This window comes from Typopeltis vanoorti, chromosome 6, assembly GCF_054136105.1.
Source record: "Typopeltis vanoorti isolate ZY-2024b chromosome 6, IOZ_Tvanoo_1.0, whole genome shotgun sequence".
NCBI classification, from domain to species: domain Eukaryota; kingdom Metazoa; phylum Arthropoda; class Arachnida; order Uropygi; family Thelyphonidae; genus Typopeltis; species Typopeltis vanoorti.
Window position 1 is genome coordinate 96993369 of NC_143554.1, and position 26640 is coordinate 97020008.

At 34.2% G+C, this 26640-nt stretch overlaps 1 protein-coding gene across 1 annotated transcript in view; it reads left to right on the forward strand.

Moving 5' to 3' along the window:
* LOC150105731 (uncharacterized) overlaps positions 1 to 26640 on the forward strand; it is a 58744-nt gene that overhangs the window by 26460 nt on the left and 5644 nt on the right. Inside the window, exons 2-5 of the mRNA XM_090394326.1 lie at positions 8345 to 9381; positions 14131 to 14557; positions 21728 to 21844; positions 22121 to 22293. Coding sequence (XP_090250452.1) covers positions 8345 to 9381; positions 14131 to 14557; positions 21728 to 21844; positions 22121 to 22293 — 1754 coding nt within the window. The remainder of the gene's footprint in view (positions 1 to 8344; positions 9382 to 14130; positions 14558 to 21727; positions 21845 to 22120; positions 22294 to 26640) is intronic.

A 26640-nucleotide genomic window follows, 5' to 3' on the forward strand; every position in this document is an offset into this window, starting at 1 on the left:
ATAGACAGCATGAATATAGTAGGTGTGTGTCCCAGCTTTCTATCATAATAGTCATCCAAAGATAGGACTTTTATGTCTTATCTTTGATTTGATTGGCTCCACAAAGATAAGACTTAAGCATTATAAGAAATACTTCTTTTTCTCTCAAGTCACGATGAATATTTTATTAATTAACACAATTAAGATATTATAAGAAACTGATAATGTAATGAATCTATAGGGTTTTATAGCCATGAAAAGTGCAATGGTGGATTCCTCCCATATGTGTCACCACTTTAAAAGTACTATTATTTTTGAGAATTATTATAAATTATGTTACAGGTGAGTTAGAATATTTCTGGCCGATGACAGTGACTAGAATGACGCTACTCGTTTTGCTCTTTTGCCAAATGGGCAACGCTGCAACCTTGTGGAATCACTGAATACAGTTGCAGAGGTTAGCATAACTGGAAGGAAAGTAAAGAGGGAAAAAAATGTAAGGCAGTGATCACTTGACGAAGAGAGGAAATTCTAAGCAATTCAAAGGATGGTCAAACTTAAATTTACTCGCATTCTTCTCCAACGATTCAATAAGACCGATAAAACGATGTTGCTTCATTATGACTTCTGTAAAAAAACTTCATAATACAATGTGATGTACAAGGCTTAGTAAAATTACACATTCAATTTTTTTCCTGTGTAAAGCAGCCCTATTGCATTTATATTTCACTAAGGTTCTTTTAAGACTGGCAGCATTGTATTTTATTATGTGGCTCTCACCGACGAAAGGTTTATTTGTGAACCTGTAATACATTTTTACCATGAGTAGATGGACTAATTTTTTTCCCTATTTTTTATATTTTTTATTTATTTTTCGCATAGTCCAGAAACCATGCACTAGAGACCTAACATGGAACTTTTTTCTAGCTACTTGAAACCTCCAATGAGCGAGAAGGTGGCCTCGTATCGGGCACTGTAGTTCATCCCCGATCTAATGACAATCACCAACATCCATATCGGGATTTAAACCCATGCTCAACTACTTGCAGAGCTGGTACGGTAACTAGTCGGTTAATCAGGCTAGCGTATAACATCCTTTATAGCTTTATTAATTCAAAATTTCGAAAGAATAGAATTGGTCTTTCTTTAAATTGAAGATTTTTGACAAATAAAACTTTTTTCTTCAAATTCTTAAAAATGATTTTATTCATAATTATATTAGGAAGCGATCTGCGATTTCTGCTGTATCTGGTAAGAGGGAATATTTTTTTTTCATAATTGTAGTTAGTAAACTATCGAAAACAGATCGCAAGATATCAACATCAATGATGTTGATATCAATGGTCTGATTATTTCTTTCTCTCTCCCAATTCAGATTCCTGCTCTAACCAAATAACTAAAATAATGATTACTGAAATGCGGGCCTTCATTCTACTGCAAGCCCCCGACCTCTATCTAACTCATTGTTCTCCAGCAAATGTTTAAAAGTAGTCCAAGATAAAAACTCGCGCATATTCAATGGCTCAAATCTAAAACTCCAGCCTATTTCACTCAGCATACACTACAGCCGAAACAAGTGTAAGAAAATCACCAAAATACAAAGCAAACTTCGTAACGGCCAAGTGCAATAACCCTGCCTCTAGCTGAACTGGCAATCAAGCGTTCTAATCACTAGCTAAAGTTGTTGAGCACCACTTTTATCCTTCCTTGTTTTTACCTGTCTCACATCAGGATGGTAATATGGTAACATCATTCAAAAGGATACAGTCTTTATCTCCAAGAGAGACAACCAAGGCAGATGGCCTCCTACAATACCAGAACTTTTTACAGCGTGTCTCCTCTGATCTTTCGCAAGAAGAACATCGGAAAAATTCACCGCAATTTGATACTAATCTCCTGCTAAAAACTCGCGCTTTAGAATGAACATATATCCTGTATCGCTTATATAAACTATCGTATTCATCTGACATCTCAACAGCATGGAAGCAAGCGTTTATCCAACCGGTTCCTTAAAAAAATAATAAATTCAACCATCAAACTATCGTTCCATTTCCCTCACTTCCATACTCCTGAAAGTGATGATTAGTTCGTAAACAACTAGCTTCTTCACACTCTAGAGCAGTGGTCGCCAAAGGGGTCGATATGACATTGTTAGGGGTCGATTCGGGCTCAGGGGTCGATTGGGGGTCGACAGAAAAATATAAGACATCATGGTATGGGTAATATTTAATTCGGTTAACTTGGATTACCTCCATGACAAAAGACATGGAGGTAATGACAACGCAATTAAGAGTGAATCGTGGGATCAGTACCTCCATCTTACAGGTCCATGAATAGGACCTGTAAGATGGAGTAAGGTCATGAAAATAGTTACTGAGGCGAATCAAGTAGGCCAAAATGACGTATTTACCAATAAACGGATGTTGGTGGTTCCTGCCGGCCGGCGCAGTGGGAGCGAGATTGCAACACGTGCGTGGTTCTTATTTACTGATACAAGTATTCGATCCCAGTCTCATTTTTGAGCATCGACATACAAGTGAGCGTTAATGTTCTAAAATTCATCAACATACATATTATAATTCAATCGTTATTCATTCACGAACTAAACTTCTCTATGTTGAAGAGTTGAGCAGCGCTGGTAGTAATACCAGTGATATTAATACCAGTAGTTTATTAATATTACTAGTAATACCAGTGAAATTACTAGTAGTAGTAATAGTAATATAATAATATATACTATATTATACATACAATAAACACTGTAACTATAAAATAAACAATATAAAAACTCACATAAGCGTCTTTTTTTGCTTGTCCTATTATAATTACGTAATAGTAAAATATAGGAGGTCGATAACAAGTCAAGAAACTCTTGAAGGGGTCGACGGACAAATAACTTTGGCGACCCCCACTCTAGAGACTCATCAGTGAATTAGTGATTACCAATATAGATTCCGGCATTCTCGTTCCAGAGCAGACCTCTCTACTAAACTAACCTTACCCTAGGCCATAAAAAGATTTCGAGAAACTCGTGTAGTTTCTCTTGATATTTGCAGAGCATATGGTCGTGTCTCGTATTGAAGCTTTCTTACCAAGCTACTATCGTATGGTTCCCCTCTTGTTTTTTGTAAGTGGATTTCCAGTGTCCTCTAAAGTCTTTTACTGAGTGTCATGGTAGATGGGTTCTGTCATCTGATTTTTTTCATCAACACTGCAGTAACGCAGGAGTCTGTACCTCTTACTCGCACTCATATATCCATAACACACATACACACACACACTCCTCTCTCTCTCTCTCTCTCTCTCTCTCTCTCTCTCTCTCTCTCTCTCTCTCTCTCTCTCTCTCTCTCTCAACTTCAAATCCTACATATCATTTTGCTGATGACAATACTCTTCATTGCTCTTCTTTATTTGGGAAACTCTACATTACCCAAATGATTTAAGTTTCAAAATCTTTCATAATCAATGTCTTAAACAGTGATCTCCTTAGGATTCTCAAGTGGGACAAAGATAATCTAGCAAATCTCAATGCTATCAAAACACAGACTTGTTGTTACTGCCCAGAAAATAAATCTTACTTCACTCCCCCTTATTACTGATAATGTTTTGATCTCCGATCAAGAACTTTCTTCTTCTTCTTCTCAGGTTGACTTTAATTTAGCTTATCCTGACATAAGCATATGATATCCACATCCTCTTCAGCTTTTTAAAAGGATTTTATGCAATTACAAAACATGAGCAACGACAAAAAAGGAGATGATAAATTCCAGTAAATACGAAACCTCATTCTGTGTCAATTCTCTTAGATCAGAGAAGTCAATAAAATTTTAAATCGATGCACAGATATCCATCATCTTGTCAAACATGAGACATATGCCAATCGATCGTAGTCTACTAGGATACTGATAATACTGTTGAAAATGTTAAAATATCAACATACGAGCGTTTTGGAAGGGAAAAGAACTAATTCTTCCCAACTCGTACGTATTTTATTTTCTAATATAGTCAAAAATTCTAGTACGGAGATAATCGATTCTAAATAACTGGGAGTTTATACTACGTCAGCTTGATTGCAATAGTTGGTTTGAGAACGTCTGCATAATATAAAAACGCTTATTGAGGACCTGAAGTGTCTTGAAAAAAAAAAAAGAAAAAAGAAAGAAAAATAAGACCATGTTTGGTCTTTAGAGCGCCGCAGATTATTTAACCCTTAGTCTGTCCACGATACTAATATACTATAGGTACACTATAGGTTACTAACCTTGGGTGAGTAAGTTGCACATAAAAAATATACAGCTGTATCTTGAAAAAGGGAACAAATATATGTTACAAATCGATAAATTTAGTACTCGTAATTTAAGACGCCACCAAAGAGAAGAAAAGAATGATTTAACAGAAGACCATCTGAGGCGATTACATGAGCTGTTAAGTCGTCCTTATAACAACACCCTTACTTTGGAAATGTGGGAAGATTAATCTGCACATAGATTCATGGAAAAAGGAAACAAACCCAAACATGTACACGATCTTCAAAAACAAAATGTCCCAATACTAAATGCTTAATATTTCTTAACGTACTTCATTCAGTAATTAATCTGGTCTTACATAGTAAGTAAAATAATTAATAAATCACTAGTGGTTTGTGTCGTCCACCAGCAACAAATTCTGTAGAAGAGTCATCCTTAACTGATGTCAAAGAGGAGGAGGAGAAGGAAGGGAAGTGTTTGCAAAATCATTGCAAAACGATTCAAAGGAAATGCTGAGAACAAACAAGCTTAATTACATGTAGGCATGTAATTAATAGAGTTATAAAAATAAAAGTTAATTTATCAGAAAATTTTAAAGATGGAACTTGATATATTTCTGTATTTTTAAGATTACAAAGCTCTGTAAAATGTTGTGACAGAAGGTCTAAAGGCAACGAAAAAAATGAATTCTCATTTAACGAGTTAAGAAGCCCTAAACTTCTTAGTATACACCATCTTGATGGCGTACACTAAGAAGAGCTCGTTAATTGATTTAAAAAAATATTTTTGCAAGTTTTAAGCAAGGTTGACAGAAAAGGAACAGCTTTTGTAGAGAATACTGAAAACCCTATCTGCATTATGGAAAATTTCAGTAAAAAAATTTCTGCTAATCAAAGAGATTGATTGATTAACATAATAATAGAATAACATATTGGAAATGGATTGTCATAAAAACAACTTACGTGATTCGTTAGTATTGCGATATCGGAACCTGTGAGTGAAATAAATATTAAAAATTTATACGGAAGTATTTTTTTTCTTTGATGAATTTTTATGTTTTGTTTTGGAATCAAGTATACAGTATATTTATCACTATCCAGATAATCGAAATCAATTTTTCATGAAAAGAATAAAAGCTTATTTCAGAAATATATGAAATATTCTTTACATGCTAATAAAATCATTTTATGAAATTAAATTACTTCAGAGATTAATAATATAGTTAGTTTGACAAGGACTACAACAAAGAATTCAATGGTTGGTATAATCTGCTCTGAATTCCATCTGGGAGTGAAGATCCGTTATAAAAGTATTTTAGCTGATGAGTGAATGAGTCAGAAGATCTAAGGAGGTGGCAGCGTTTTCTCTCCCACAAATTGAAGTTTTTTCCTTCCACAAAACAGCGGAAGAAAAATCCTTTCACGACACTAAATCGGCATAAGAATAACACGTTAGCTAATCAGCAACTAAAGGAACACTTAACTTTCCCAAACCTTTTTGTTTTCAGTTGGTTCCAGCATTAATCGATCTTTGGAGCAGGTAAATAGTGGTTTATTTATTTGTTTGCTTTGGAGATACTATGGATTTTAATCTTGCATCTCAAAAGAACAATGCAGAGTTCAGCTAGGTTTGAATAACTACCAAAACAAATAAGGATACGAGGCCAGTATATTACATCTGTAAATAAGGCTGAGGTATAAGGTGAGTCTCTATCTCTCATTACTGAGGAGGATTTCATCTCCCCTTATTGGGAGAGGGTTCGATTTAATTCTTCCATGTCCATCTTGGGAGAGTGTATATCTGCATGCATGAATGAAGAACATCACAAACATCCATGCCCGTAGCCTTTTGGCTGAAGAGTGGATACGATAACCACTTGGGCACCCAGGTCAGCCGTCTGTAAACAATTAAATGTATTCTTCTGGTCGATGCTATTTTTACGGTGAAAATCTGGAGTTTCTGTAAGGGAAACCTGTAACCTCCATAAGTCGACTGCTCCCCTTTAGTTGAAATGCTCTTATAAAAGTTTCTTGCGTCCTGAACGAAAATTCCTGGTCTTTCTTTCGAAACAACCGAAAGATATCGACCATACAAAACAAATACATACGATAATATGTACAGATAATATACTACTCAGGATAAGAAAACAAGACGGCAGTAGTTATATGCATCTTCATCATCATCATGCGTATCGAGGATTTAGGCCTAGCATGGCCTGTTCCAGCCTTAGAAGTCATCATTTAAGAGGACGTTCTGGTTTTCTTTTTCCTAATGGCTTGTACTTTAAGGCTTGTTTTGGTAATCTTTCTGTTTTCATTCTTTGAACGTGTTCCGTCCATTTATGTTTATATTTTTAAATTTTTTCTATTACTGGTTCTTGGTTTAATTCTTTCATAATTTAGTTATTCCAAAGTAGTTATACGCAATATTGTTCTGTCACCTTAGTCTATTCGTTTCGTGCTGAATAAAAACATTCATCTACAGCCATGGCAAGGTCAGAGATCAGCTACCAACCGATTTCCAAAACGTTAGGGCTAATGTGGCCCGCTTACTTCCCTTTGGAGAATAAAAAAAGGAGTTAGCAAGTTACTCGTGTTTTTTTCTTTTGTTTTTTTATAATATTCACATGTTCCTAAGGATGTTGAAATGAAATCTCTTGTATGGAAGAAAGTACTTTTAAAAGTGATATTAATGTAAGCGAGCAAACGCATTCTTCTTTAGCAACAACAGTTCCGAAAGAAAATGTCAGGTTAGGCGGATCAAATCGCTTCATTTCTTTCTATCCTCTCAAATTCTTCCTTCATGAATACTGTGCAAGTTCAGGCTTCTCGTTTCTAGATCTTCTCTTATCTGGGTTCTCCACCTTTTCCGTGGTCTTCCTCTTCCACCAAGAAGAATGTTTTTTTTTTTTTCTAATTTCATTCTCATGATGTCCAAACCATTTGAAGTGAGAGCTCATAAGCATTTCTTAACGCTTAATTATTCTAGATGTATAATCATAAACAATGGGAGGAGACATCATAAAATCAGAAGAGTATAAGAAGTACTAAAAAGAGCTGTCGAGTGTATTCATTATTTAATAATTTTCGACACCATATATTATTACTGAGTATGGCAATAATACTGAATTAGTAAGTGGGGGTTGGGATATGTCCTACATTCTTGAATTCTGTTCAGCAATAAAGCTGATTTGAAGATAATGCAGAAAATTGAAAATGCGTTTTCTAGAAGTTTTTTTCCCTAGAACTTGGTAACAAATGTTCTGAAAGAGAGTTCCATTATTAATTTTTGATGAAACTAGGGGAGGGAAAAGGTTCGAAATTACTGAAATGAAGATTTGCGTTTTAAATATAAAATTGTTTCCTCAATACAGAGAAAATGTTAATGGTGGTAAGCAATAATGATAACAACATCATACATTGAGAAGAAAACGGTAAAAAGTGAGATTTTACTGCGTATGTGGCTGAGGAATTAGACGAATTAAATGCAACTTAAATTAAATAAATAAATATAAAACTGAAATTAAACTGGAAGATTAATTTTCAGTTGAAATTTGGTCATCTGGAAAGTTTGTGCCAAAAAATCTCACCAATGAAAAAAAAGTTGCGAAGAAAAGCTTAGCTCTACTAGCCACTTCCTGTTTGCCTTCTTTTATTCACAAAATTAAAAATAAATAAATAAAATAAATAAATCCATATATCTTTTAGTCCATACAAGAAGACAAAAATAAATACTTTTTTTAAAAACACAACTTCACAGAAAATGATTTAGTAGTTGTTTCGAAACTTGGTAAAGGAAGTGATAGATATGAAAGAATAACTTTTTTTAATTGTTGTAATCACCTGCGATTAAATTTAGGCAATTTTGTTTTCATTTAAAGATATTCATTAAGACAGTTTCTTGGTTTCCTAGTCGAACTCTGCATTAATATTAGATGTACAGGGTATCAAAAATAAATTAGATCGTAAGTTAACATAGTCTGGCAACATTAGTAACTTAAGGAATTTCTAATATGTAAAACAGTTCTGAAGAGAAAAGCATTCCAAAAAACCAAATGTATAACATTTTTTAAATGGAAAAATGTGATATTATTTATAATAAATATATTTCTATTACAGGCGAAACTGAGAGCCCTGCCTCTGCAGCAAAAAATCCTTCAGCCAAAGAATGCCGGGTACATATTGATGCCGCTTTAGAACAGTACTGGGAGCAGACGACCAATGGAGATAAAATCGAAGTAACAGACCAGGAATCGCATCAAACCAAATCATCAATTCAAGGACCAAATGAAGATGCTCACGAAGATGAAAATCATATGGGTGATACCACAGAAGTAGAGGACGATGAAAACGAAGACACTAGAACGGGTGAAGAAGAAGAAGATGAGGAAGGGGAAGAGGAGGGAGAGGAAGAAGAAGGAGCTGATGATGATGATGATGAAGAAGTAGCAAGAACTGATGATTCAGATGAAGAACAAGTAAACGAAAAAATGGCTGAGCAAAACGAAGAGGAAGAAGACGACGAAACGGAAACAGCTGAAACAGAGGAGGAAGAAGATGAGGATGAAGAAGGTGATGAAGAAGAAGATGATGATGTTGATGAAGCTAATGATGAAGAAGCTAATGATGAAGAAGCTGAAAACAAAGAAGAGGAGGAAGAAGAAGAGGAGGAGGAGGAGGAGGATGACGAGGAAAGCTCAAGCCCTGAAGAATCGGTTACTGCAAATGAAGAGGAAGCAGGAGAAGACGAAGAAGTGGAAGAAACAAACGGAGAAGAAGAAGAAGAAGAAGAAGAAGAAGAAGAAGAAGAGGATGATGATGAAAGTGTTGAAAGAGAAAATATTAAGGAGAATGAAGAGGAAGAAGAGGAAGAGGAGGAAGAACAAGAAGAGGAAAGCGCAGGAAATGATATGTCTAAAGAGGAAGAGGATGAGAGCGACGAACATGAGGAGGAAGAAGAAGAAGAAGAAGAAGAACATTATTCAAAAAGTAATGGAGAAGAAGAAGAAGAAGAAGAAGAAGATGAAGAACCGGAAGAGCCTGGATCTGTTGAGGAAAAAAGTGAAAGTGATAAAGAAGATGTGCCAGTTCTTAAAGATGAAACTAGACAGGCTTCTGAGGATGAGAATGTTGCTAAAGAGAGCAAAGTATCAGAGGTAATATTTTCGTCATGTTATTGTTTGATTTTATCTCCGATTTTACTAGACATGCATGCAAATAAAGGGATCCAGTCAAGTGAATGATTTCAATATCAAAGTTTATATCAAATCAGTTGATTTAAAAACAGTGCATCTCTATTCCACATGGCACGACAGCGAAAATGGCGTCACCTTTCACTTGGAACAAACTAGTTTCGTTCCAAGTGAAAGGGGAGTTAATTAGTATCGGATGGAGGTAGACTTTTTTCCACTCGAAAACTATGGTTTCTCTGAGCCCAAGACACACGTAATTATCAGATATAATATTCAGACTTTCTGTCGCTCTGCAGTAATACCAATTAAATAACCAACGCCTTTGATTAACGTTACTGCGTGGCTCTTCCCACAATCTGCCCAGATTTGACATTGACAGTCATAATTATAAGATAAGGTAGTTTAATCTTATGCTAAATATACATTATTCTGAACATTCTCCTGACCTGTTTGTCTGATTGCGGAATGAAAAGCCCTGTCGGCTCCACATGACCGGCTAATACACCTTACGCTGAAAAACCCTGATAAAGGATCTTCGCATTCTAGACTGGATTCAAATTCAAGTCTTTCCAACTAAAGGGCTTCGGTTTCTACGAAGTTTCTATGAACTATGGAAGTTCTCTTGTATTGTGATTACTTAAAAGCAATTAATGCAGTAGCTACGAAAGATTATTCAAAAGCAAGACTTCATTTAAAGGCGTACTTTAATTGTCAGAATTACTAATATCCAGAATTATAAGTACTAAGTGTCTCCGTATCGCAATAAGTTGTAGTAATATTACCATTCGGCTGGAAAGCTCTAGATTCTAATCCTAAGATGTGAGAACATCTACAAGGACTTTATAACTGAAAACAAATTAACGGAAGTGATAGGACTTTCTTTCTCTCGCAACCCGCTGTTTATCTATTTATCGCTTATCTGTTTCCCGTTGTAAAACCGATAAGCTGTCCAAAAACCATGCCATTGGAGGCTATGAAGATAGGATTCATATAAATATATATAAATCTCATTCGTTATTTTTTGTTGCTGTTTTATGTTGTCAGATCCACACACAAAAGGTCGCAAAACCTCTAGTACTTTAGTAGCTGTGTGGGCAATAGGCAATAACAGACCATCGTATTACTCTAGCAAGAATTTCCATCTAATATCGTTAAATCTTTAGACATTGTTATCCGCTGTAGTTATTTTACCTTCAAAACAAACAAACTATAACAACAAATTGAATGCACTAATATGCAATGGGAAGTCCTCTTTCTCTAACTCTTGCAGACTGCATTATAGAACACTTTGAAAGACATCTTCTCAACAGCATTTTTCTAAGACATACTACTTGTGTATATCTTAAAGAATCCCGGAATTCAATTTATTTTAGAAAAAGAAGAAAACAACCAAATAGCGCTTTTGGTTCTTTGGTTCTGCTAATTCTTCGTCAACATGACGACAGCCTACAATTTTCAGTATTTCGGAAGAGGTCTCACACAGGCCACTATATTCGTATGGAATGACACGACCGTCCTCGTCAAAAAATCGAGACTATCAAGACTATTAATCGTTTCCATTCTTTATGTTCTTCAGATGCACTTCTACAGAGAAAAACTTCTGTAAAAGAATAAATTTCTACATCAACACATTAAGTCAATTAGCTTTTAGTGGTCTTCATCAATAAAGCATGCAGCAACTACAGAATCCCCTGCCTCTTCTGTTGAAGGGTAAATCATTCATAATCCACGTCCTTATATGAAAGGAATTTCTGGACGTATTGCAAAAATGTTAAACCCTCTTAAAACTTTTATGGCTTTTTGTCCTGTCAGAAAAATCTCTACCTTTCTCTCATTTCCTAAGGAGAGATGTCTTCCACTTGGTCATCAGGGTGTTTACCATATTCCTTGCTTCCGTGGCTTGTCTCATTATGGACAATCTGGAAGATCCGTCGCGAAGAACCTAAATCTCACATCGAGCATCATCAGCCTGAACAATCGGGACTTGCTGAACACGTCATCTCTACAGAACTAGAATAAGACAAAAAATTCTTCACAAGAGCAGGTCTCTTATAGAACGTCTTTACAAGGAAACTTGTGAAAGTTTGAATTTCTGGAATCAGTAGACCATCGTAGATACGATGGTATCTATGATATAGATATTTCCCAACGTCAAATGGACGTTTATCTCCTTGATAGGAGATAGTTTTTCAATCTGCTGTCTTTCTTAATTTGTTTCATTAAGTGTGTGTGTGTGTGTGTGTGTGTGTGTGTGTGTGTGTGTGTGTGTGTGTGTGTGTGTGTGTGTGTGTGTGTGTGTGTGTGTGTGTGTGTGTGTGTGTGTGTGTGTGTGTGTGTGTGTGTGTGTGTGTGTGTGTGCGTGTGTTGGCCGATTTTGTTTTTACCTTCCATTAACTATAACAGCAGAGCTTTTTTTAGAATCTTTCTGTTATTTGTATAATTTTCTGTTACATTTTTTGTACTGAAGATGCTTGTTTAATATATATGCATCAAAATTTCCTATGTGAATTTTCCGTCCTTATTATTTTTAGTAAATCCAACACGGAAAGGAAGAAAAGCGAATACGCATTTCAGAACTTAAAGTACTCCTCTCAATTCACAAAGAAAATATCACTTTTAGAAGTCTTGCTTGCATTGAACTATCTGATGAAAGTAAGAAAGCGTATGAGAAAGATATTTCCGCGATTCATAGATAACATAACCGAATGCATGCCTGAATGTATGACGTAACTTCCTACAAGCATTTTTTTTCTACTTTAATGTATCAACTAAAGTAATTACAAAGTTATCACACGTCTATTCCGGAATATACGCATTCATTAAGGTTAATAGCACGGCATTATACAGCTTTATTACGATAAAATTGTTAAATGAGGAGCATGATTCGAATGCGCCATTACTTTGTCATTTTGGAGGTTTAGTTAGTTTAGTTTGTTGACCATTCTTATAGATGAAGCAACTAAGGCCACGAGGCTAGTATGTTATACATATTGATGATTGTTTGTGTTCGTTTCGGTTTTTCTAGTTTACAGGATGAAAATTTCTGAGTTTAAGGGAGGAGAATCTTTTGTGTGATACCAGCTAGCTTACTTTCTGATGAGAAGTCATTCTACGTTCTTCGCTTCCTAGGACTGGATTCGAATAATGTCTTTCCAAACGAAGAACAAATGCAGTGACGCCGTCACGACGTCTTGGCGATTGTACTGTACCAGAGTACTGCAGAGGCGCTTAACAGGTTTTACATAACAAAAAAATCTTCTCCTGGTACACGCGACTGAGAATGGTTTCTGAAATATTTTCAATTTACATTAGTATAATTTTCCATTCGCAAGATCAAGTTTTAGAACTGAAATATAAATCAAGATGCTAATTTCCTATTTATACATCGTATATGCTAATTTGTGATTGATTAATTACAGTTGAAAAAAGTCTGCAGTCATAGATACCATGAAAGCGAATATCTACAGATTACAATTAGGATGTACATATGTTATAACAAGATGAGAAAGCTGATTAATTAATTCAGCCAATCAGATTTTCTCTTATACTTTTTCGTCTAAATTCCTAGCATACATTGAGCCAGAGATAGGCGAACAGACTTTTATATAAAACATGTTTCGTACCTTTTATTATATACCCTATAAATAAAAATCAAAAGAACTTGCTGTGAAATACAGCATAGCAATATATGTAGGATGACTTCAGTAAGTACTATCGAGTCTGACATAATTCAAAGTATTTGCACAGTTAAACAGGAATTGTTTCACCGCAGTAAGAGATAGGCGATTTTTACCGAGAGAAAAATTAATAACAACTCTTCAGCGAGATGGGCTAGCAGATTCAGTACAGAAGTGACAGGATTTTTTTTATCCCACATAACAATATGAAAACCGGCCAAAGAACATGTATTTACAGATATATGTAAACTGCAGGTAAAGAATAAATAATACTCGCCTCACAGTCCTTAGTGAATTTTACATAATCTGAACAACCAGATTCATAGAGAGAGAGAGAGAGAGAGAGTCTTTCATATACCTTACTTACCTTTTTCTGTTCTCCTCATACAAACGCTTCACAGTCTTAAGTGATGAGGCAATGGCGTATGCTTCTAAAAAAATTGAAGTTGAGAATGCAGAAAACCAGAGATGCTTCAATGACTGCACACATTTCTCAATTAATCTGGTCACCAATTCATTGTACATAAATGAAAGTATTCTTTCAAACCGCATGATTGATATTATGGTAGCACTTGTATGCTTTCTGATGCATGATAAACGTATAGAATTCTGTATTATAGTAGACATAAAAATTCAACACTGCTAATTAGATGCTTATGCTTACGAAGTGTTGAGAAATGCACCTAAAAATTGAAACTTTGAATAACAGTGGGTTATAGTTTTGTGTATAAAATTTTCTTATAGCTAAAACATATCTTATTATGATAAATAAATGTGGAATGTAAACATTCTTAACGTCATGTTTTGAAATTCTTTAATTACTTTATTTTAATGCAAGGCAATATAAATTATTCTTGGTAGTTGATGATTTATGTTAAGAAACTATTCGTTTACTTATTATTGTAAAATGTATTTAATGTAATAATAAGTATATAATCAAATGTTTCTTAGATAAAATGTTTTGTACGTGACTATATTTTTTCATTTAAAGTTAACATTCGTTTACAATTTTGTTTCCTAAATGTGCTGTTGCAAGGCTAGAGATGACTCCCATCCTTCTGGAGCTAGAGTGGCACAGGAACTTTCTAAAGAAGAATTACCCTCTGAGCGGCCCGAAACCAAAGAAACTAAAGAAAAGAAAATGGAAAAAACCACTGATAAAGTAGTAGTGGAAGAAGAAGAGGAAGAAGAGGAGGAAGAGGAGGATGAAGAAGAGGGAGAAGGAGAAGAAGAGGAAGAAGAAGACGATTATTTCATTCCTCTACCTAAAAAAGGTGAATACCGAAAACGAGATCATATCGACATAATCCTCGGATTAGATGAAATTGGTACTGTTTACGAGAAAGAGCAACGAACATTTGAACAATCAGTTCTGAAGGAGTTAAAGAAAATCTATGAAGTTGCCATAAAGCCTTTGGAAATGATTTACAAATATCGAGCTATTTCCAACCGTCTTTTAGGTGGTAAGTCTATATTTTAGTACCTTTCGATATATATTTCATTATTTATTTATTTCAATCATTTCTATAATTCTGTACACTCTCAAAAATCACAATAACACAGAGCCTCATTCCCAATTCAAACAAAATAAGTATAATGAGTTAATCCCTATTTCATTCAAATTAAAAAAAAAAACATAAAATATTGCTAGATAGAACGGGTGTCTAACCTTTCAGTTTCACTTAAGAAATTGATTCTATCGTATAAAAGCCAATTGTGCATTCTATATTTGAAATTCGAAATTAGATGTTTCATTGTTGTCTGTTGTAGCCTATTTTCTATAGGAATAGAAGTGATGTTTATTCGTAAAATAGTATTCATCTGGGATTCTACCAGAAATTCGCAAAAATATCGATGTATTTATTTATAAGTTTATTCATCAGAAAAAAAAAACACTACCCCTTTCTTTTAAGTCTTCTACTAAAACCTTTTCTCAGTACAGCACTGCTGTAATTGTTGATTACGTACTTAGTTTCCTTCCATTTCGTTTCAAAGAATGCTGCATTAAAGCTATTATAATGCAGTATATTCGGTATGTCCACCTTTCATTGAAAAACTTAATCGCGTATTAATGGAAATGAGTTTCAGTTCAGTTCAATTCAACGCTCGATTTCAGAAAATAAATTGTAAATTTATACATCTAAATGGCTTGTCGAACCAAGTTACTTGGCTGTGACAAGCCATTTAGATGCATGAATTTGCAATTTATCCCCTGAAATCGAGTGTCCAACTGAACTTGAACTCATTCCCATTAATATCCATGAATGGTATTGATAGGTAACTATGAAACCATAAAAAGGCAGTTAATCCTACCTACGTAATCTGCTACATATGCATTCTGTATATTCTCTGTTTGTCTGTTTTTGCAGTAAAACAAATTGTAGTTTTCGGTAAAAAATATCCTTATCATCACTACCATATAAGACAGGCTAACTCAACTTTCAAGTTCTTATAAGTTTTTTAATGCAAATAAAAAGATAAAGGAGAACCACAGTGTATGAATGGTGGAACAATCAATAAAATACAAATCATATTAATTGCTTCGCTAATTAGATAAGTTTATTAACTAATGATAACAAATCACGTCAGCTTGTGATTTGCTTAATATATTAGTAGCTAACAGCACGATATCTAAGAATCTAAAACACCATCTTCATATCAAAGTATTAAACATACTTATGATTTCGAACCAAAACTCAGAAAAAGGGTCATAGTCAAGAAAGTCATCTTCAGCAAAATACTTGTATCAAAAACTATCAAAATTCATTAGCGGCTTGTTTAGCATCGCATAAAACAGCTGATTATGTCACCATATATTTTTTTATTATAAATTCAAATAAAACAATAGAAAATCTGAATTAAAATGGTTTCATAATTATCGATGGAATTGCAAACTTAGATTATATTTTTCAACTACTGTTATGTTCACAAAGAAAACGTAAGATTAAATCGTTGAAATTCAGATCTAGAATTAAAATTACTAGATCTTAAAATTACGGCATTAAATAGTGACCCTATTTAGAAAACTTTTTCATTTAAAAATTGAATTTTAAGGAATAGTCTTCCTTATAATTTGCAAACTAGACCAAAATGAGCTATGTTATCGGCTACGTTCTCAGCATACACGCACATACATACTTCAGACATTTTAATACTTAATCAGTCAGAAGAAAAGATCAGTAATGGACTTGAACATTAAAGATATAAGTATTAACTCTCATATAATTAAGATATCAAAATCAAAAAAGATATAGCTATCGGTATTAACACTATGTTATTAATAAATATATCTTAATTATTCATAAGACATAATTAAGATCTGCTTATATTTATAGATAAAATTAAGATTATAACTATCCGTAATGGTCCTGGAATTTCCATCTAGAGTCGTGTACACTTACTATGATTAGAAATTCTGATATTAATAGTCAGACAAGTAAACTTGAGGAAAACTTTGACTATAAAATAAATACCAGCTGGAACAGTTACCTTCTCGCGCAGATTATTCTAGTTACTTTAATTTTAGGACCTCACAAACAAGCAACCTCTTGGGGAAATTAAAATACAAAGATTTACCAGTTAATTTCAATCAGTTTGGCTTACTGTCATCTTTTATTTTACTGTTACTAAAAATAAATTTACCAATTGTAAAATAAAGCACAATTTACCAATTACTTTCAATCGATTTGATTTACTACCATCTTTTTTTTTTTTTTTTTTTTTGACACTCCTATTACTGTGCTACCCTCATTTCTAACTTTGCGTTCATACGTGTATGCAAGTTCTCTCAGTAGGTTGACAGAAAATTAAAGTATACATTCTCTGAAAACATCTTATGGAAGGATAGTGTTTCTTTTTAATTTTATTTTAATAACTACTTATCATGCATTCTGAAATTTTTAAGAATACATACTTCAGATAATCTTTCCTTTAGGAAAATGAGTTCTTGCAAATACCAAACTGCAACCATCACTGTAAAAAAATGAAAACTTGTCACATAATAAAGAACGTCATAAAGAATGTGATAAAAAGCAACATAAATTTAAAAAAAAAAAAAATATATATATATATATATATGTAATAGATTTTTTAACTTGGGGATATTGTATATTAGGATAACCAAGTTATTTTATAAACTTGGTTATTTTAACTCCTAATCCCAAGTATGCAAACAATTAAGTTTGCGCCTGAAACAAAGTTCAAGTCTAAAGATGTTACAACACCACGGCAACTCATTGTAAAGGTGGGTAAAGCTCTGATCACTATTCTTACTATTTTTCCATAATGTAAAGCACATCTCACTAGAAGATGTATACTGCAATACATTATGGGTGGGGTCACTACCCAGACCGGTTTCAACCTTTTTTGAGGTCTCCTCAGTGAGTAGCTAAACCCTAAATACCAAGGTTATAGTAAATATAATGTGCTTTCCCATAATGTGCTTTACATTATGGGAAAATACTAAGAACAGTGATCAGAGCTTTACCCACCTTTACAATGAGTTGCCCTGGTGTTGTAACAGCTGTAGACTTGAACTTTGTTTCAGGCGCAAACTTAATTGTTTGCATAGTTGGGATTAGGAGTTAAAATAACCAAGTTTATAAAATAACTTGGTTATCCTAATATACAATATCCCCAAGTTAAAAAATCTATTACATCTATATCTCCTCCAGAGATTTTTATTAAAAATAAAAACACCTTGTTGCAACTTCTACAGGTAAAGTTGATAAGGCTCCGTATTACTATAACCTTGGTATTTGAGAAGTCGTTTTTAGGACTTCCAGGATAACAAATGGCAATGCTGCAGCCAATGAAGTTTTAACTGAGGCCCGGCTATTGCCGTTATCCAGCCATGACTAGAGCGTTTAGCTCAATAACACCTTATCCACACAGATTTTCTTCATTCAGATGACGGGATAAAGAGTCAAGGACTCAGTCCATCTCCCAGTTCTTTTAAGAACTTTAAGAACCTTGGTATTTAGGGTCTAGCTACTCACTGAGGAAACCTCAAAAAAAGTTGAAACCGGTCTGGGTAGACCCCACCCATAATGCATTGCAGTATACAACTTCTAGTGAGATGTGCTTTACATTATGGGAAAATACTAAGAATAGTGATCAGATCTTTACCCACCTTTACACTGAGTTGCCCTGGTGTTGTAACATCTTTAGACTTGAACTTTGTTTCAGGCGCAAATTTAATTGTTTGCATACTTGGGATTAGGAGTTAAAATAACCAAGTTTATAAAATAACTTGGTTATCCTAATATATATATAGTACTTTGCAAATCGGTAACCTAATGCTTTTTTTTCTATTTTTATTAATTTTCTTGGGGGGGAGATATGTTATTTGTTTTTACATAATATGGAAACCCTGCTCTAGAAACCAAACATGGAACTTTTTCAGCCATTTCATGACTCCAATAAGCGGGGTGGTGAAAATTCATCTCCCACTTAAAGACAACCATAAACATCCCTACCCACAGCGAGAAATTCGAACCTGCACTAAATATGCAAACCACTCCGCCAACTTAGTTGGCCGAGTAATGTTATGTATTGCATAAACATTATACGTAATATATGTAATGTACTGTATAATATACATTTATAATATATATAGTATTTATAATATACATAATGTAATGTATAATATGAATAATGTAATGTATAATATGAATAATGTAATGTATAATATATATTTATAATATACATAATGTATAATATATATTTATAATATACATAATGTATAATATATATTTATATAATGTATTACACAAGCATTAATAGGGATGTTTACTAATTACGGAACAGAGTGTGTGCGCGTCCCAAATCCAGAAGTTTTCCTCCTATCATTTTTCATGAAGAAAATTAATTTCTAACGGAACATTTAGATGTGTAGGTAGTAGTAAGTAGTAAATAGGATTGAGGCAGAATTGCCCGAGGAACAAGCAGGTTTTAGGAAAGGTAAGGGCACCAGAGATAAGATCCTTTGCCTTAGACAGATCATAGAAAAATATAAAGAATTCAGACTCCCTCTGGTAATGTGTTTCTTAGACTACTCTAAAGATTTTGACTGTGTTGAGCATGTGAAACTGTAGAAAGTAATGAAAAGAATCGATTTTCCTCAACACATACTATTAGGTTGATATCCAACTTGTATAAGGAGAAAGAAGCCTCGGTAAGAACAGGTGTTGGATTGACTGACTGGCTTCAAGTTGGAAAAGGAGTTAGGCAAGGATGTCTACTTTCTCCCCACTTTCTCCGCACATAGTATATATGCGGAGGACATCATGCGTGAAGCAATGGATGAGCTCAGGACAGGAATTAGGATAGGAGGTAGACTGATCAGTAATCTGAGGTATGCTGATGATACAGTACTCCTTTGTAATGATATGGAAGAACTAGGACTAATTCTTGATAAAGTTAATAAGATCAGTAATAACAGAGGACTTCAACTCAACCCTAGCAAGACAAAGATAATGGTTCTTAAAGGAAATACAAACAGAGAAGCTTTTGAGAAACAAGTGTACCTTAATGGAGAAAAAATTGAGGAAGTCAGCTTTGAGTACCTGAGATCCATTATTAATGTGAAGAATTGCTGTTCAGAAGACGTCAGAAAAAGGTTAGGAATGGCTAAAACAACAGTCAGAGACCTGTCTAAAATCCGGAAGGATGGGAACAAAGTTGAGGATTTTGGATGCAGTTGTCTTTCCAACAGCGATTTATGGATGTGAGACTTGGAATCTAAAGAAGTCAGATAAGAAACGGATATCTGCTTTTGAGATGTGATGTTACAGAAGGCTGTTGAGGATATCATATACTGAAAGGCGTACAAATAAATGGGTGTTATCAAAGATCAGTAGAACTTTAAGGTTCCTTAAGGATATTGACAGAAGAAAGTTAAAATATTTTGGACACATAGAAAGGATGGAATGGTGACTTCTCAAAACAGTAATAGAAGGTAAAGTTCCTGGAAAAAGAGGCAGGGGTAGACCATCAATAAGATGGATGGATGGATAGATGGTGTGTGTGTGTGTGTGTGTGTGTGTGTGTGTGTGTGTGTGTGTGTGTGTGTGTGTGTGTGTGTGTGTGTGTGTGTGTGTGTGTGTGTGTGTGTGTGTGTGTGTGTGTGTGTGTGTGTGTGTGTGTGTGTGTGTGTGTGTGAGAGAGAGAGAGAGAGAGAGAGAGAGAGAGAGAGAGAGACTGATCTTCAGAGGTTGAGGCCGCCAGAAAAGCAAACAACAGGACTACATGGCGAGGCCTGGTGTGGCACATCACCGAGTGACCATACGGCATCTGTAGATGCCCAGTGAATATAGAGAGAGGTAGTAGTATTATCAGATATTATAAAGAGAAATGATCCCATGTAGTAGTAGTAGTAGTAGTAGTGTGCATAATGTTGACATGCATTTGAACTGGGGAGATTTAGTAATAATACTTACTAAAAAAAAATAATTAAAAGTCAGCTGTTACACTTATTACTGTCAGTTACATTTTCCATTTATGCATCCTCGATTCGCAGCGAAGTTATGTCGCTGTATATCGTGTTATTTTAACATTAAAATAAAATTGTTGTATTTCATTGATTTCACCTAAATCTAGTAGTATAGATTTAGGTGAAATCAATGAAATACAACAATTTTTCAAATATAAACAGCGTATGTTGAAAAGAACGAGTAAGCATTTAGATTAGAAACAAGCTGAAAAATCTGTTTGACAAATACACAGAAACAACTAAACACAGTGTTTTTCAATTTCGGAAGAAAAATTCACATTTACAAAATGGATGGTTTCGTTTATTATTTTTTTATTTTTTCTCAGGAGAGGGGGAATGTTAATTTTTCTTTGTAATATTTCAAATAAAAAATATGAAGATCGAGAAATGATTAAAGGTTTAAAGTATGTGCTATAAAGGTTTAATTATACCTAAATTTTAATGATCATAAAGACGAAATTGATATAAATGAGATAATATTAAATAACGAATTAACACATTAGCAGATATTGTAAAGAACAAACATCATTTCTCCTCACATCTCGATTTCTTATAAGAATGTGATTGCATTTTAACGAATGCTGGTGTCATTGTTATTATTTGGGATTACGCACGAAGCATAGGGCAATAGCTGAGTTGCTTGTTTGAGGAATGAAATCCGAAATTTCTGGGAAGTTATGACAGCTAGCTTATTTTCAGCTGAAATTATGAAGCTTTTTTGCATCTAAAATGGAATTCAAACCGGGGATTTTTAAACAGTTCGTCGATGCTGACTGAGCTATTGAAGCTCTTTTAATGTTCTTGTCCATGCAAAAAATCAGAAACTACTGACCAAAGGGAAGAGATATTTGAAAAATAACTCTGCTTGTTTCTTCTCACGGTTGTGAATCTTCTGCATTTTTGAATTCAACCACACTAAACACTTATCGACAGTTTAAAACTGAAGAATTAAAAATAAGGTCATTAAACTAAATTTCGTGCACATATAAACCTTTCAATTCATTCATTCATAAAAAATAAAAAAAAAAACTTTCAAATTGAGAACTTGGATTTTTAGTGTCATTATAATTCTCATTAATATTGATATAGTTTTCTTAAATTAAAATTCTGTGTTAAGATGTAACTTATTTTCAATATCCAGACGCGGAAATCTTTGGAAGACCAATGATTCTCTTCCTTGGTCCTTGGTGTACCGGAAAGACAACAATAATAAACTATCTTCTTGGTAAGGAACGGACTCCACAGGCCTTCAAAACAGGTATGTTGGAGGGTGTTCTTTCTTTTTTTTCATTATACATAAATTATATAAATAAAAAATTAACTTTCTAATTCGCATTCAACATCTTCTTTCTAAACAAAAATTGAATAATTTTTGCTAACGTAATTTCCGACACTATTCAAAAAAAAAAAAAAAAAAAAATCTCACATCATGAATCAATATATAATCATCCTGTTTTTATTATTATTATTATTATTTTCAAAATTCATAATCTTTCGGATGTCACAATTTACTGAAATATCATCTGAATTGCAGGCCCTGGATTGAAGGAGACAGACTTTACCGTTATTACTTATGGGGAGGAAAGGCAAGTGGTGACTGGTACCGAGCTGGCGGCTGACTGGGCATATTCCAGCGTTCAGAAGTTTGGTCAAGGTTTTCTTGACCACTTCAGAGGGGTCCGAATGCCCGATAGACTTCTTCAAAAGGTTAGTGAAGAATTTTACTAAAGTAATCCTTCTAACTTTATAAAAATACTGCTGACATGAGCAAGATAAACTTGAAAGGTCGTGTCTTGCTACGATGACAACAGTAATATGGGCACAACATTCGACCTTCAATCACGAAATATTTGACGCGTTTTACTGCTGTTGTCATATCTTTCAGCACGATGTCGTGTATTTATAAACTGTATACTCAAGGAGTGCAAAAATGAAAGAACGAAGCGTAAGAATTTCAGATTAAGACATTTTGGAAAAGGGGACATGTTGAAATTATGACGGTAAAAGGTATTTAAATAAAATTACTGACATACAGCGTTCTCTGTTCCACAGAACGATCTACTGGTAGTACACAGAAACAACCCTAGCGAAAGACTTCAAGTGGTTCGTTCCGTTACCAGATACCGAATAATATCGCAGTAGCTTCGCTCAAATTGTGCTTGAAGAGAGTCTGAGTGTAGAGTATCTGGAGAAGGGAGACTCGATGACGAGCATGGACAAATACTTGCGATTTTATCTCCATACAGCAAACGGCAGATAAAATCACAATATTATATAGCTGAAATACTTATCGCTCTTTTGGCTTTGCTATATGAGCTTCTCTGCTAATACTTATACACCGTATGGCTCTGCTATTTAATCTCTTGTTTTATAACTAATTGTGAAAGACATCATAAATGCTTTGCTAATAATTTTTTATTCGAATGAAGAAAAAGAAGAACAGAACTTCAAGATCGTCTACAGCCAATGTCTTACACACCGATCGCCTCATTATTCTGAAGTAGTGTGACAACAGTTTAGTGAGTTCCATAGAACTGTCTTATGACCACGAAAGGTTCTACTTCACAGTCCTCTTGCTTCTGATAACGTTCCGATTTCTAGTCAAAATCAGTTTTCCTTTCTACGGCTAACTTTCCCATTTAGTTTATTCCGGTATAAACATATTATATGGAGAGTTTCCTTAGCCTTCAAAATACTTGTTATTTTTTTTTCTTTCAGAACACTTTTTCTCTCCTGTTTTGGAAATCCCAAATCGACCAACCTTAGAATACTGTTCTCACATTTAGGGTGGTGCATCCGGAACCTCCATATGAATTCATGATTCTTGAATGTATACAGATGAGAACATTGGCCTAATAGGTGATCCCTCTCTTAAAGGCTACTTACAATTACTTTCTCATAGTCGGCGTCCCAGCAATATGCTTTTTTATAGGTACTTTCACGACGTTGACATCTAATCATGTAAGAATACGAGCAACCACTGTTCAATATCCATACACAATTCACCTCCAAACACAACGAACCTTTCTCATCTTGATTTTCATTCCATCTTCCTCAATTCTTTATAGCAGCCTTTCCTCAAATTTTCAAGAAACTTCTTAAATAGATTTCTTCCGTCTTCTTAACCACCTGCCTACACATGGAATTCTTGTGTTACACGTCTGTGACCTTTCATGTATGGGGTCATTATAAAAATAAATAAATAAACACCAGAATAGAACGAGTTAGATAAAAAAAAAATACACGAGAAACAATACCAAAAAATCTCAAAAATTCGCCATAAAAAATCCATTTCAAAATATTCACCAACATGTGAATATTTAGGTACCTCTACTTAGGCATCAAAACCAGACCTGCGATTTCCCACAAAATCTCAACTGTTACTGTCCAACTAGGCCCAACTCAAAATTTACTTGCCGCACTTTGATGCATTCATTCTAACCGTCTTTATCGCGCTTGATTGTTTGCAAAAAATCAACCTTTAAAAATTGGAAGCTCGATGAGAATCTCTCTTTCTACCAAACTCCAGGAGAAAAAATCAGCTTTCAATCCCCCAGACCTCAGAAAAAACTGATCATAGAACACACGTTATATTCGTACAGGAATATAGGATAAGGAACACGAAATGGCGGCAAATATCTGGAGTATTCTTGTCACCCTTTTCGTCCAGAAAACGGTGAATAAAATGAACTCTACACAGGGGTGATGATGAAGGATGGAAACCGACAGCTTGGCGATTTCCAATATTACAGCTAACAAAGTTCAGTCTACTCACTCTGGGAAATAAAAAAAAAAGGCTTTCGAGAATTTATTTAAAATTATAAAACATATTACGAGGGTGGTCTGAAAAGTTCTCGGCCTCGACCATAGATGGCAACATTATCGGCAAGATTTTTTTTTTCAAGTTGGTACATCTGTCATAAGCATCCATGTGAAATTGCAAGTAATTCTATTAAGTAGTTTGTTTTATACAGCTGTCTGAAGCAAAAGTGTTGTCTGTATCCCTTGAAATGGATAAAATTGAGTATTGCGGTTATAAAATTCTTTGTAAAAGAAGGTTTAACGCCAAAAGAAATGCATTCGAAGTTCATAAAAGTTTATGGGCACTCTACTTCTTCTTCGACAATTAATAAATGGCCAGCCGAGTTTAAACGTGGCCATACCAGCCTTGAAGATGATCTACTTGAAGGACGTCCAAAAAAGGTAACAACACCAGAAATTATTCATCAAGTGCACGATTATGGTATTGGATGAGCGGCGAGTCCAAGTGCATGAAATTGCTGAGAATATAGGCATTTCAAAAGAACGTGTAGGATATATTTTGCATGAAGAATTGCAAATGAGAAAGCTTTGCGCAAAATGGGTGCCGCGCTTGCTCACAGCAGATCAAAAACGCACTCGTATGAAAATCTCTGAACAGCGCTTGGAGCGTTTTAACAAGAATAAAACTGATTACTGATTTTGTGCGTCGATTTATTACCAGAATCCAAGCAGCAGTCAAAACAGTGGACAGAAGCTGGTTGTTTAGCGCCAAAGAAGACAAAGTCGGTTCCTTCAGTAGGAAAGGTCATGGCATCGGTGTTTTTTTGGGATGCTAAACGCATTTTGTTTATTAATTATCTTGAAAAGGGTAAAACAATAACCAGGGAATAATATTCCGATCTTTTAACCAGACTAGATGAAAAAATTCGTGAGAAAAGACCAGGATTGCAGAAGAAAAAAAAAATCATCTTTCATCAGGACAATGCACCTGCTACCCACAAAGATGTTTTGGCAATGGGAAGATTAAGAGATCTGCACTATGAATTGCTGTAACATCCACCCTATTCCCCAAATTTGACTCCCTCTGACTTCTATCTCTTCCCAAGACTACAACTCTTCCTCGCTGGTCAGCGTTTTTCTTCGAATCAAGAGGTGACTGCAGCTGTAGAGGGGTATTTTGCAGCTCTTACTGAGATCCACTACATGGATAATGCGCTGGAGCATCGCTGGAATAAATGTGTTAGTCTTAAGGAAGATTATGTTAAAAAATAAAAATTATTTTGAAATTATAAATTCGTATTTTCATTATTAGGCCGAGAACTTTTCAGACCACCCCCTTATAATCTTTTTTTTTTTTTTTTTTTAAAAAGAAGAAAAAAAGATGTAAGCAAATATATACAATGACACTGAATTAATATTTACAATTATCAGATATCATTCGACCCATATATATATCTTTTTTGTTTGCAAATAAGTTAGACAAATTATTAAATACATAAAAGATAAAAAGATTCTTTTATTATCGGAAGCAATAATTCAAAGATAACTATCATAGTTAAAGCATGCAATACAAAGTCAGTTTCACCAGGCAAGTTAAATACAGAATATATCAATGAACAGCTTGAGGGAGATGGGGTAATTGAATTATTCTTATCATTTCTTACATAATTCTTATCATTTCTTACATAATTCTTATCTATCCTGAAACATAATTTCCTTATTGCAACCCCCTTATTTGAGCATAACTATCAACAATTTTATAATCACATACTGTAATATTATTATGTAATGAAACTTATACAGCTTTGAACTTTTATTATTGATTATACATATAAAATCTATACTTATAATATTGTAAATATCATATCCATAACTTATAATATATAATTATATATTATAATTATAATTAGATTATAATGTCGATTCATATTTATAATACTGTGGACAGTATATGCAAGATGTGATCCCAAAACCAGCGGATTTAGTTCAAGAATGTTTGACACTATGGTAATTTATGGAACTAAATTCTTGCCACATTCCTATAATGCCTCAGTCGTATTTAGCTTTTTTTTCTGTATTTGACATCTAACGTCATTTTCACATAAGAAATTTAGAGGAGGAAAAATGTATCATATTATGCGTGTTTCATATTTTACCAAATTTTATACAAAATTTAATGCGCGCCTACATTACATTTTATGTGAAACTTGATAAAGCTAACACAGAGACTAATGAAATGCTTAAAACAGCACTTGACAATGAAAGTTTGTGTCAAGCACATACTTCAGTGAG